The sequence below is a fragment of the Lutra lutra genome, chromosome 5, assembly GCF_902655055.1.
Source record: "Lutra lutra chromosome 5, mLutLut1.2, whole genome shotgun sequence".
In the NCBI taxonomy this organism is placed as follows: domain Eukaryota; kingdom Metazoa; phylum Chordata; class Mammalia; order Carnivora; family Mustelidae; genus Lutra; species Lutra lutra.
Window position 1 is genome coordinate 86,257,389 of NC_062282.1, and position 13,342 is coordinate 86,270,730.

A 13,342-nucleotide genomic window follows, 5' to 3' on the forward strand; every position below is an offset into this window, starting at 1 on the left:
TATAACATATTCTAATAACATACTCTAAGGTAAGGAAGAAATGAAGGAGGCAGGGAGAGAGAAGGGTAGGAGGGAAGGTAAGAAGGACAAACAGAAAATCTTTGGCCCATACCTTTCCAGGCACACTGGGATTGCTCACAGAGCTGCATTTGCCCACTAACCCACTGAGCCACCTTCTGGGTCGAAAATAGCTGGTTTAGGCATTTCTGAAAGCGAGCAAAGAAATACTTCTCTAGAAATGTGCACATACATCTCAGATGTTATGCATGATAGAGTGTTAAAACTGATAATTTCCTAGGAAGTTCGAGGTTTCCACATTAGAACACCCAAGGCTACGATTGCTGTTATTTACTACCTAACCACTATGTGGTGAACACAGTGCTGAGCATTCGCGTGTATCGTTTCTAATCTCCCCAGCAACTCCATAGGCAAGTATTCCTCAGCTAGAATAAAATCTTCCTTTAGTCTTCTAACCAAAAAATCCTTTTAGCGCACAAAGCAGCTAAAGGCCAGTGGGAGCATCAAAGCCTGCAAGAACTGAAATGTTATAATAGTTCCCGTACATGGTGAAGTTGAAAGACCTCCCCAAGACAACAAAACTGAACATTAGTAAGGCTAATTTTTAAGGAAGGTTTCTTTCAAGGGGGCCTCTCAGCATTCAACCTAGAGGTGTTCTTTCACTCTGTTACTTAGATTTTCTCTGGGACTTAATTTTCCTCATCTGCAGTATGTCAGAATTGAACTCATCATCTTGAAGGTCCTTTTCCATTAACACCTTTACCTATTAGAACATCAAATCATGGAGATCTTTTTTTTTTTTTTTAAGATTTTATTTATTTATTTGACAGAGAGAGGTCACAAGTAGGCAGAGAGGCAGGCAGAGAGAGAGAGAGAGAGAGGAAGCAGGCTCCAGAGAGCCCGATGCGGGGCTCGATCCCAGGACCCTGAGATCATGACCTGAGCTGAAGGCAGAGGCTTAACCCACTGAGCCACCCAGGCGCCCCTCAAATCATGGAGATCTTAAGTAACTTGTCTCAGTTTCCCTGAATACAAATATCTGATTGCTGTCTCTTTGGGCCAGTATATAAAAAGCATTTCTGACATTCTTACACCCAACTTCAATCAAAAACAGATAAGAAAATTAGTAGTGGGTGTGTGGGTGGCTCAGTTGTTAGGCATCTGCCTTCGGCTCAGGTCATGATGCCAGAGTCCCGGGATCGAGGCCCACGTCAGGCTCTTGGCTCCACTGGAAGCCTGCTTCCCTCTCTCCTGCCGCCCACCCCACACCCGTTTGTGACCTCTGTCTATCTCTCTGTCTCTCTGTGCCAAATAAATAAATAAAATCTTTTTTAAAAAAGAAAAGAAAAGAAAATTGTGGAGGCCAAGAAAAACAAGGCTGTACCCACCTCGAGTCTAGCCCTGACATAAGTACAGCCATCTTGACAAAGCAAAAGCTGGCACCTTGCCCCCCCTCTCCACCCGCTCCCCTCCGCTCGGTAGTATATGTGAACAAATAGTTAACTTGTAAAAAATCACAATCCTGCAAGACAGGAGTCTCCCTCGGTTTATAAATGCCCCAGTGCTAAATCTCACTAACAAGGATGCTTGATAGAAGGAATGTGACATTCCACCAGGAAACTCCCAACTGTCTTCATGCTAGTGCCTCATTAGAGGAGGAAAAACGGCCTTGGCTTGATAGTAACCAGGCCTTCAATATCCTGACAGTCTTCTTTACCCTGATAGCCTTCTGAATATCCCCTTTGTTCTCACCCACCGCCGAGCCCACCCCTACTCTGCCTTTAAAAACTCTGACTGTAATCCGGTTCAGGGTCCAAGTCCCTACTCCACTGCGTCGGGTATACTTGGGCCAAGCTTAAGCTTGTCAAATAAACCCTCGTGTGATTGCATTGGTGGTTGGCTCCTGGGTGGTCTCTCAGACGCGAAAACTCGGGCACAACAAAAATTAGTAGGAAGTGTAAAGAAACATATTTAATGGAATTTTCTAAAAACATTTTAATGAACAGTTAAAGCAGAGACAATTCCTTATTTTCTCCTTCATGATAATTTATCTGATTATTCCTGTAAAACAATCATTGGATCACCATAATTTTTACAGCAGTCTCTCTTACTGGCATCGTTTTGAGATTTTGGTTTTCTTCCCAGATATTACATCATTGCCAGTCAGTGAATAGTGAATTTTTAAGTATTCAAATTAGGACAATCAAGTATAAAGCAGGGTTTCCCATTCTTAACACCACTGGCACTTGGCAGCAGAGAATTCGTTATTGTGGGAACTGTTCTGTGCATTAAAGGACGTTTAGCAACATCTCAGACCGTCTACTAGAGGCCTTCCCCCTAGGTTGTGATAAACAAAAATGTCTTCAGACATTGTCAGAGGAGCCCTGGGAGCAAAATCATACCCAACTAAGAACTGCTGATATAAAATAACATTCCTAAAATCAGTGTAACTCTTCAGAGAGTCCCCTCTTCAGAATCCCATAGTTGGCAGAAAGTTGACTGAGGCACTGCCCAGCTCAGGGCGCTTCTGTCCCATGCACCCAAGGGTGCTCTTCCCTCAGTAAGATCTACTTATTACTTTAAGGAACAGCTTGGCATAGAGCTGACTGTATATAATAACTGTGAGCATCTCCAGAGCTATGCTGACCCTTGTCATAGAAATACCCTCCATGTGACCTCTGAGGACCACTCGAAGACACACATTTCCTGTCATTGTGAGAGACCTCACGGTGTATCTGCACCACTCCTGATGCCATCTGACTTCTAACTGGTCATGATAACAAATGCTTGATATGAAGTATTGAAATGGTTTCCATTATCACTTTCCCAGCTTCTTCAGTGATGCTGGGACTCTAATGAAGTTGTGAGGGCAAAGCAGTAAAAACTGCAGTCTGCAAGACGTAGAGTGTGGAAAAGCAATGGTGCTAATAACCTGGCCTGGGCGTAAGGTCAACCTGCGCCAATGACATAGAACTTCCTGGCCATCTGCACCTCCAAACCCTTAACCAACAAGAAAGCACTCGGCAAAAGACCTGCCCTAAGATGTTTGTTTTCAATTGGCATACTCACAATATTGTTCCTCTAGCAAGATATATATGCCAAACACCGGAAGCACATACTAAATGAGTAACTTTGCCCAAAATGAGAATTTATGACTTTCCTAGTTTAAAGCCTTCCAAATGAAACCGTGATTCCTTCAGAAGGTCTTCATTGGGTTTGATAAATCTGAAAACATGCTAGTGATATTTAATGTGCCAAAGATTTAGATCAGACTCCTCTAAGATCTAAAAACAATAATAAATAAGATACTTAAAGGAACTAAATTAACTTGGTCAAGACACAAAAAAACAACAATAACAATAACTTAAGGGAAATGTTTAAAAGACCATCTTATAGGGACGCCTGGGTGGCTCAGTTGGTTAAGCGTCTGACTCCTGATTTCAGTTCAGATCATGATCTTGGGGTCCTGGGATGGATCCCCACCTAGAGTCCTGCCTCGAGTTCCACAGGCTCTGTGTTTGGTGGGGAGTCTGCTTGGGATTCTATCTCTCCCTCTCCCTCTGCCCCTCATCCCACTAGCACTTTCTCTCTCTCTAAAATAAATAAATAATAAGTCTTTAAGAAAAAAAAAAAAAAAGACCACCTTATAGAGGAAGAATTTAACTTATCTTGAGAGACCCAGGGGTTGGGGGCAGATCAAGTCACTGAATAGTTGGAAATGATTATATAAAAAAAATTTTGGCTGAGGGGGAGCATACCATAACATGTATAATTTCATTATATTTTTAATCTTTACATCTTTAGAAAAATCTTTATTCTTTTTAATTCAAGTATAATTAACATACAGTTTTAAAAGAGTTTCAGATGTACAATAGGATGATTTGGCAATTCTATACATTATACAATGCTCAACACTGTGAATTTTCTGGAATTTTCTTTGGATTTTTTGATGGTTTTCTTCACTGTGCAAAAGCTTTTTATTTTGGTATAGTCCCAGTAATTTGATTTTGCTTTTGTTTCCCTTGCCAGAGGAGGGACTATATCTTTTTTTTTTTTTTTTTTTGGAGGGACTATATCTTAAAAAATGTTTCTACAGCTGATGTCAAAGAGATTACTGCCTATGTTTTCTTCTAGGAATTTTATGGTTTCAGAGATCACATTTAATGGGTCTTTAACCCATTTTGTGATTCTTCTGTGTATGGTGTTAGAAAGTGGTCCAGTTTGCTTCTTCTGCATGTACTGTCCAGTTTTCCCAACACCATTTGTTGAAAGGGTTTTCTTTTTCCCATTACATATTCTTGTCTCCTTTGTAGTTCCATACAAATTTTAAGATTGTTCTAGCTCTATGAAAAATGCTATTGATCTTTTGATAGGGGTTGCATTAAATCTGGAAATTGCTTTGGGTAGTACATACATTTGACAAGATTTGTTCTTTCGACCCATCAGCATGAAATATCTTTTTATTTGTTTGTGTTTAAATTCTTTCATCAGTGTTTTATACTTTTCAAAGTACAGGCCTTTTACCTCCTTGGTTAAGTTTATTCCTAGGTATCTTACTGTTTGGGGTGCAACTATAAATGGGATTGTTTAATTTCTCTTTCTCATGCTTCATTATATATAATGCAACAGATAAATCGGTATACTTATTTTGTATACTGCTTCTTTACTTAATTCATTTATTATCAGTTCTGTAGTCTTTTTTTTATCTTCTTTTTTTTTTTTTTTAATGAACATATAATGTATTGTTTGCCCCAGGGGTACAGGTCTGTGAATCATCGGGCTTACACATTTCACAGCACTCACCATAGCACATACCCCCCCCCAGTGTACATACCCTAACCACCCTATCCCTACCCCCCACCCCCCAGCAACCCTCAGTTTGTTTCATAAGTTAAGAGTCTCTTATGGTTTGTCTCCCTCCTGATCCCGTCTTGTTCTGGTAGTCTTTTGATGGAGTCTTTAGGGTTTTCTTTATAGTATCATGTCATCTGAATCTTCACCTTTTTTATGTTTCATTTCCATTTTTTTGATTGATACTAACTAAATTTGTATATTTGTTGGTATTAATTTTTTTTTAACAAACTGCCGCTATTCATGTCCATAACTGGTTTTTTTTGTCAGGAACCCATCATTTTCTTCCTGATTTGTAAAAGCAGCTGAGCCAGTTCCTTCCTCACATTTGGGACCCATTTGTCTGAGTTTCTCAGGATATGAGATGTCAGTTTTCTCCCTTTACCTACCCGGCCTTTTGAGGCAACAGTTTCATTCCAGTCTCCATCCATCGCATGAGCTTCCTTGCAAAAATGGAAAGAGTTACTTGTTTCGAAAGTCCCTTTGATGGGTGTCTTCAGTGGTTCTTGGTAGGATCCTGCAAGAAAGACATTTAGCTTTTAATTTGTTTTTCAAAACAAGATAATCACTTAGGTTGGTGATCAATCCATTATGTCTTTCACAATAGAATGTGAAGCCACAGCCCCTCATCTCTCCAAAATCCTGGCAGAGGTGGGAAAAGAGGAAGAGTCAGCACAGGGCCTTATCCAGAATGCCAAGGTCATAAGAGAGCACTGCCTCAGTGGCCTCTGTAGGAAATGCCAAGATTAAAGACCTGACTCCCACCACAGCCGCAGCAGAAATGCTTTGTCTCTGCTCGGAAAGAACAAATTCGCACATTTGAAGAATAGATACAAACAGTTCCCTAGTTTAAGATGATGGAGCAAAGGTGTCTGGTTTGCCCAGGCTAAGCTCCTCCTGCCAGGAAATCACCGTCGGGTGCTTACTTCCCTAATCATTGGCATCTACTCTACAATCATGAGCAAATCACTTCGCCTCTCCCCCTCCCTTTTATAGAAAGATGCTGTAAGTATAGTTTGAGATGATGTCAGTGAGATACTTTCTAGATTAAAGTAATAACAGTCAATGTTATTTGTATCATTATTATTCATACTGGTTCTCTTCTCAAGATTGAGAAAGCCCTTTACCAGACTTTTAACTGTACAGAAAACCCTGTCCTGTCACCCTCTAAAACTAAGTATCTTTTATGTCCATTCATATCACTTGTTCTTCAGAGGGTCCAAGGGACCACTGAAAAATCTTATATACATAATTATAATCTTTAGAAAAGAAATCATATACCAGTACAAACCTCAAAAATGCATCTAAAACACTACATACTGTCTTTTGGTTTTGTTTCATTTCCCACTACTCTCCCCCACCACCTTGAAAATTTCTCATTCAAAGGAAGAAAAGGAAAGCACTTGATGAATGCGATACTAGATAGTTCTACGAGACAAAGATTCTCTCAGGAATATCTATTTCATTAACATTTTTTAAATAGCCTCTGAAATTTCTATTACCTCACCTAGAATCAAAGTCTCTTTCTCAGGCGTTATCTTCAGCACGGATCCAGAATCTTCTGGGAGGTAAGTGGTTGAAAGCTCTTCCCCAAAGGAGCAGGCTGCCAGATCCCTGGTTTGGCTTTGCCGCCATCTAGTGGTAATTGGGCTACTGGCAATGGGACCCTCCACCGACAGCCTCTTCACAAAGTTGCTCTTGAAGCTAGAATACGTGGGCTTAACTTCATCAAACACCTGTTTAACCAAAAAAAAAAAAAAAAAAAAAAGGCTGTAATTTATAGGAGCCTCAATGATGCAAAAGTAGGGATTCCTTAAAGGAGAATTATAAACAACTCATCTAGTACAAAACAAACTATATATAAGATTTTAATTTTGTGACCTGAGAGAACATTATTTTATATTTATAAATATATATGTGTGTGTGCATGTGTATACTTAGAGCCTCTGTTTAAGGGTCTCAAGACATATAAAAGCGGCTTAGGAAATAATTATGTTTACAGTTATTACAATTACATATCAATATAAAATATGAAGTTAAAATAAGCCTATGTATTGAACCGACAAAATTTTTATATAAAATCACAAAATTGCAAATCTGGAAATAAACAGCAATTTTCTAGTTCAAACTTTTCATTTCACAGATGAGAGAACTGAGGCCTAATTTGCTCAACATTCATCTCATTCCCACCAAGAAACCCCAGGAGTTTGGTATTTCCAGAGCCTATAATGGTGAAACACTCCATGTTATCTACATGAAATTCAAATGCAAATGACAAACTGGAAGTATATTTTTATTTTTTTATTTATTTTTTAAAATATTTTATTTACTTATTTGGCAAGAAGAGAGATAGAGAGCACAAGCAGGGGGAGAAGCATGTTTCCTGCTGAGCAAGGAGCCCAATGCAGGACTGGATCCCAGTAGCCTGGGATCATGACCTGAGCCCAAGGCAGACCGCTAAGCTACTGAGCCACCCAGGCACCCCTCATTGTCTGGGATTAGGTTAAACCTTAACCAACTAAGCCACCCAGGCACCGCAGAAGTATATTCTTAATAAAATGCCAGACATGTTAGATTAATATCTTTGTGTAAAGGACTCTTAGAGAAAGTTAGACAAATTTGCAAGCCAAATAGAAAAAAAAATAGGGCATAGGACCTAAAAAGACAATTCACAAAAGAATATAAATGCCCCCAAAATATTCAACCTCACTAGTAATCAAAGAAATGCTAATTTAAAATAATAACAAAATGCTAGCAATGATTTTTTTTTTTAATAACAAGCCCCAAGGGTGAAGGTTCCAGAAACAAACACTGGCATATATTGCTGGTGGAGCATAAATTAGTATTTGGAAAAGACAATTTGGCAACATGTGTCAAAAGCCTTCAAATATGTGTATAATCTCTACTAACCCAGCAACATCACCACTAAGAATGTAAGGAAGAAATTTTTTAAATGAGCAAATATCAGTAAAACCAAAATCTATTGAGTGCTTGCCACAATATAAACCCATATGTTAAAGGTCTACACACATTCATATTTAATCTTCAGAAACACCTGTGAAGCAGGTCTGTTATTTATTCCCCTTCTACCAATGAAGAAACTGAGGTTTAGAGGTTATGTGAATTGCTTAGGCCCACACAGTGAGTCAGTGGAGATGCTATACCCTAATCTCTGCTGTCTGACTCCACGGTCCACCCTTCTAGCAGGGAATACGCGGTGGTTACTGCAGTGTGTATGGTTAGAGGGCAAAACGATGGGAAGGACGCAGTGTTTACCAGTGGAGAACTGACAAGATAGGTATGCTTAAAAGAGACTATTCTGTAACCATTAGAAATTAGAAAATATAGGGGCGCCTGGATGGCTCAGTCGTTAGGCATCTGCCTTTGACTCAGGTCATGATCCCAGGGTGCCGGGATTGAGCCTCGCATCGGGCTCCGTGCTCAGCAGGAAGCCTGCTTCTCCCTCTCCCTCTCCCCCTGCTTGTGTTCCCTCTCTCACTGTGTCTCTTTCAGTCAAATAAATAAAATCTTAAAAAAAAAAAAAAAGAATTAAATGTCTGTACTCTTCATTTTGGCTCAGGTCATGATCTCAGGGTTGTGAAGTCGAATTCAATGTCAGGCTCCATGATTCTCTCCCTCTCCTTCTGCCCCTCCCTAACCCTCTCTCTCTTTCTCTTTCTAAAATTTTTTTAAAAAAAAATCTTCCCTTCTAAAAATATATATATGAGTAAAATAAATGAATCAATTTGAACCAAAATGCTAAGTAACTAACAAACAGTACACATGGAAAACACAGAGGTGGTATGCAAATGACTCTAGGTTAGGGAATCGCTGCATTTTTTTATTGTGATATTTCATCTTTGGTGTTTTTAAACTTTTATTCCAGGATCTATCTCTTGCTGAGGAAATGCCTGTCATATAGTTCTAAACATCTCAAGTAGATAGTAAGAAAGAAAGAAAGGAAGAGAAGAAAAATAAGACAAAGTACAATAAAGGGGAAAAGGATGAATGACTCAGTACTCTAAGTACATCAGTTTGGCTTGTTTACCTTTTATTTTTATTTATTTTTTGGAAGGAGGGGCCGAGGAAGAGGGAGAGAGACAGAATCTCAAGCAGGCTCCACAGCCAAGACAGAGCCCACGCAGGGCTCGATCTCACCACTGTGAAATCACACCTGAGCCAAAATCAGGAATCAGAGGTTTAACTGACTGAGTCACTCAGGTGCCCCATAATGTCCATCACCTTATTTTTGAACCTCCAGTGTTTACTCATATTGGTGGGCAAAAACCTAAGCAAAAACTTTTGAGATCATTTTCAGATACATTTTATTTAGTTCCCCACTGGCCCTGGGGGCTCCCGAGTATCTTGAGTATCGATCCCTTCCCTTCTGTTACATTGACCAAAGCTGCTTTCGTTAAGGCACCCTCACCTCTCATCTTCTCTGCAGACTCTGTGGCCCCTTCCAGATCGCTTCAGTACACTTGGCCAAGTTGCTCTGCTGTTATTCTCCAGCCCATCTCCTCTTTGACCCGTTCAGTGATTTCTTGTAAAATTAAATGTCTCCTAATGAATCAAACCCCTTCAGAGTATGACAGGAATCTTACCCACCATGTTTTCTTCTAAGGAAACATATTGTGTCTATTACAGAGAAACTGTTGAATGAAGTTGAAGTAATTTGGGTTGTAAAGTTAAAATTCCTAAACTCTCTTCTTGCTTGTTCTATTTACTTGTTCTGTGATTTGGGGGGTTGTTACTAATTTCTTCCTATTTGAAAGCATTATTGCAGTCTACCTGCAGAGAGCTTTGTACTACACACGATTCCTTTTAATATGTGTATATATGTGTGTACGCGTATATCTGTACATAGAATTTATAAATAAATTATGCGCAGTATAAAGCTCTCTACAAACAAGAGTCTTTTATTTGGCAGTCAGTGATTTGCTGCCTTATAGTTGTTCCCCAAAGCATTTCGTGTATGTCTTCTTGTCTCTGAAACAGATTTCAAACTTGTATGAGGCAGGCTGCATTACTGACACTTTATTTTTATCCTCCACAGTGCCCAACCTGCTTGATTCACTGAGTCAACTGCCTTATCCCATTCTTCTCCCAAGAGGTTCCCGTGACCTTCACCTCATCATTCTCTTCCCCTCCTTTAGAAAGCCTTCCTTGATCTCCTGAAAGAATGCTGTTGATTTTTCTAGCATACTATCTCCTATGCAGAGAAATTTATAATGTTGGTATATTTATAAGTTGAGAATGGTTTTAGTATAGACAGAACATGGAAACAATGATGAAAGATTCCCCAGAAAACTAAGAAATGATGATATCAAAATATATACAGAGAAAGACTCTGACAAATGAAGAGAAAGACTCTAAAAAACAAAGAAAAAAAGAAATGCCTAAGGGCCAAAATCTATCAATGTTCAGTAATATCCAGGCTGGAAGTTACCCAAGCTATCCTCTTGAATGGATGATTAGTGGGCCTAAATGGATATTGATAGATCATTCATATACAAAAAACATATAAGGTTTAAAACCACATATATATGCTTTTTTATATATGTGCATGTATGTACGTATACATAGATACATACATGTGCACACACATATATGCACACACACACTCAATCCTTCCATCTCCACCACAGTACTCTGAGTTGCTGCTGCCGTCTCCACCCACCTGCAGTGGGTGGTCGTGTGGAACTGCTCCAGCTTCCTGATCAAGAGAAACAAGCAGACACACAACACCGAGCCCAATGACCTGAAGGCTCGCAACTCCTTTTGCTACAACCTGCTGATTTACCGCAAGACTGCAAGGCTTAGACCCGGCACCCCATGGCACGGCTGTAGCGGTGGTCATGAAGTGGAGATCCAGCCAATGGAAACCCGCCACCTCCTACGGGCAGACCACCATCAACAAGAATGCCCGGGGCCCCCCTCTGCAGCATCAGACACGTGATCTGCAAGAACAGGGACTGCCCAGATCTGCGCATGCCTGCCGATCGCAGAATCCCCGCGCCATCCTGTTCAACCTGGACCCGGGGATGCTGAGGAGGAAGCAGGCCGCCCCCTGCAAGGGCCCCTGAGCACCTGCACCCCAGCCCCAAAGCAATAAGGGTGTAAAACACCTTAAAAAAAAAAAAAAAAAAAGTCGTATCTAGAATACTTTTAAACCGTAAGAGTCATAATATTAACAAACTGATTTAGCCCTGACGAGATTTATTTAAGTTTTCCAAGTAGTTTTCTTAATTGGGTGAATCTTCAGGACAAACGAATGTGCGACATCAAACCGGCACAGATGTTCTATTTCTGGTTACTAACTGGCATGTGGGCTTGTAGAGAATCTCTTGTAAGTTTATACAGCAAAACTTTGACATTCTCAAAGGCCAAGCTCTGCAGTTGATGAAATTACAAAACAATGAACTAGAAATTATCCTAATGATTTTATCGAAGTAATACCACCCTATGGAACCCTGCCTGGGGTCTAGTCAATCAGCATCTTCCCAGAGGTAACCCTTTGTCCTCTCCCTCAAATCACCCTTATAATGGGAGGGGTTTACATGGTTCAAATTACAGCAGATGTTCTATGAATTAACTTTTTTTTTTAATTAACTTCGGAAACTCAAGTTCCTGAGCCATTTCCTTGAACAGCCTGAGGAGCAAATCAAGTACCCAGTGTAGACATACAGTCATGAAACCTGTCTACGATGGAAGACAGGCGGAAACCAAAAAACCTTGTTACTCTGAAATCCAAAAAAAAAAAAAAATAGATCAAGGTCTAACGTTTCTCAAATTTAAATGCACACTTGAGTCATGAGCTGGTCTTATAAAAATGCAGATTTTGATTCAGGAACTCTGAGATGGGGCTCAAGCCGCTGTGTGTCCAAAAAGCACCCGGCAATGGCCACGCTTGGAGCCCAAGGACCTTGCACTTGGAGCAGGGAGGTCAGAGCATTTAAGTCCAGGTGTCCCATAAAGTTTGACTTCATCAGTAACTCAGCTAGAAAGCACCCAAGGAATGCTATCATAGTTAAGAGATGATACAACATATTTTGTGTACATTTTTGTTCTTTACCAGAAATTACGTTTACAGGAGAAGACTTTTCTGTTGTGTCCATTCTTACCAGGCTCCACGAGTGGGAATAACGTGGTTTATCAGTCTCTGACAGGTTGTGCATGGCTAAGCTGTGGATTCGGCTCATCTACTCCCAAGAGCATACACCACAGACGCAGGGCCCAAAGGCAGAGCTGCCAGCCTCCTGAGCACATCCTCTAAAGCCCAAAGATCTGTGGTAGGAAAAGGCACTCCTATGGTTTTTCAGATCATTCCATGCACTTTTTCCTAGCATTTTTAAAAAAGATTTTATTTATTTATCAGAAAGACAGAGAGAGCGCGCACACAAGCAGGCAAAGTAGCAGGCAGAGGCAGAGAAGCAGGCTCCCCCCTGAGCAAGAAGCCTGATGCTGGATTCAATCCCAGGACCTTGGGATCATGACCTGAGCCTAAGGAAGCGGCTTAACCCACTGAGCCACCCAGGCGTTCCTTTCCTAGCATTTTCAACAAACACACCAAGACCCCAAGAGTCAGGCCCACGTAGAATGAAGCACCTTCATTTGAAACTTCCTGTGTGTCTTAGGGAAGAGGCTAAGGTGACCCAAGGACGGCAGCCCTCAATTTCCCATCCATTCCTACCCCTGAAATTTTCAACAGTAAAGTTAGGCGTCCTGTAAGAGGCAACAGCCATGGGAAAAACAAAGATGAAAAAAGAAGAAGAAGAAGAAGAAACTAGATGATGCACCCAAGGAGAAGTGGATTCGGGGGGTTTCCTTGTTGGTTTTGCCTTCTTGATAGAATTGTCTAATTTAATTTTTAAATTCCTGATTTATTATAGAGTTCAGTATTTTTTTTTTTCTGTCTACAGGTTGCATCCCCTTAAATCACTGTCATGGGTTGGAACCAGGCTGTTTTAAAACTGTCACAGGCGTATCAACGTTCAGAGGGGAAGTATTGTTTAATGAAACTTCTCAGTTACATATGTCTGCGTACTGAGTTAAACTGTAAAGTGCATTTCTTTTTTTTTTTTTTTTAAAGATTTTATTTATTTATTTGACAGAGAGAAATCACAAGTAGGCAGAGAGAGAGGAGGAAGCAGGCTCCCTGCCGAGCAGAAAGCCCGATGTGGGGCTTGAACACAGGACCTGGGATCATGACCTGAGCCGAAGGCAGCGGCTTAACCCGCTGAGCCACCCAGGCGCCCCGTAAAGTGCATTTCTTAGTGGGGATCCTGATCAAAAATTTGAAAAACACTGGACGATATTTTGCTTTTTTTTTTTTAAGATTTTATTTATTTATTTGACAGACAGAGATTACAAGCAGACAGAGAGACAGTCAGAGAGAGGAGGAAGCAGGCTCCCTGCTGAGCAGAGAGCCCGATGTGGGGCTCGATCCCAGGACCCTGGGATCATGACCCAA

General features: G+C 40.6%; 1 protein-coding gene and 1 pseudogene across 1 annotated transcript in view; one reads left to right on the plus strand and one right to left on the minus strand.

Annotated features, from left to right (window-relative positions):
* The window catches only part of CDC20B (cell division cycle 20B), a 45,615-nt gene that overhangs the window by 19,662 nt on the left and 12,611 nt on the right, over positions 1-13,342 (minus strand). The window contains exons 3-5 of the mRNA XM_047731790.1: positions 6,377-6,605; positions 5,259-5,386; positions 113-206 (exon numbers count right to left, since the gene is read on the minus strand). Of these exons, the coding sequence (XP_047587746.1) occupies positions 113-206; positions 5,259-5,386; positions 6,377-6,605 (451 nt within the window). The remainder of the gene's footprint in view (positions 1-112; positions 207-5,258; positions 5,387-6,376; positions 6,606-13,342) is intronic.
* LOC125100175 (60S ribosomal protein L28-like) lies at positions 7,013-10,955 on the plus strand (annotated as a pseudogene).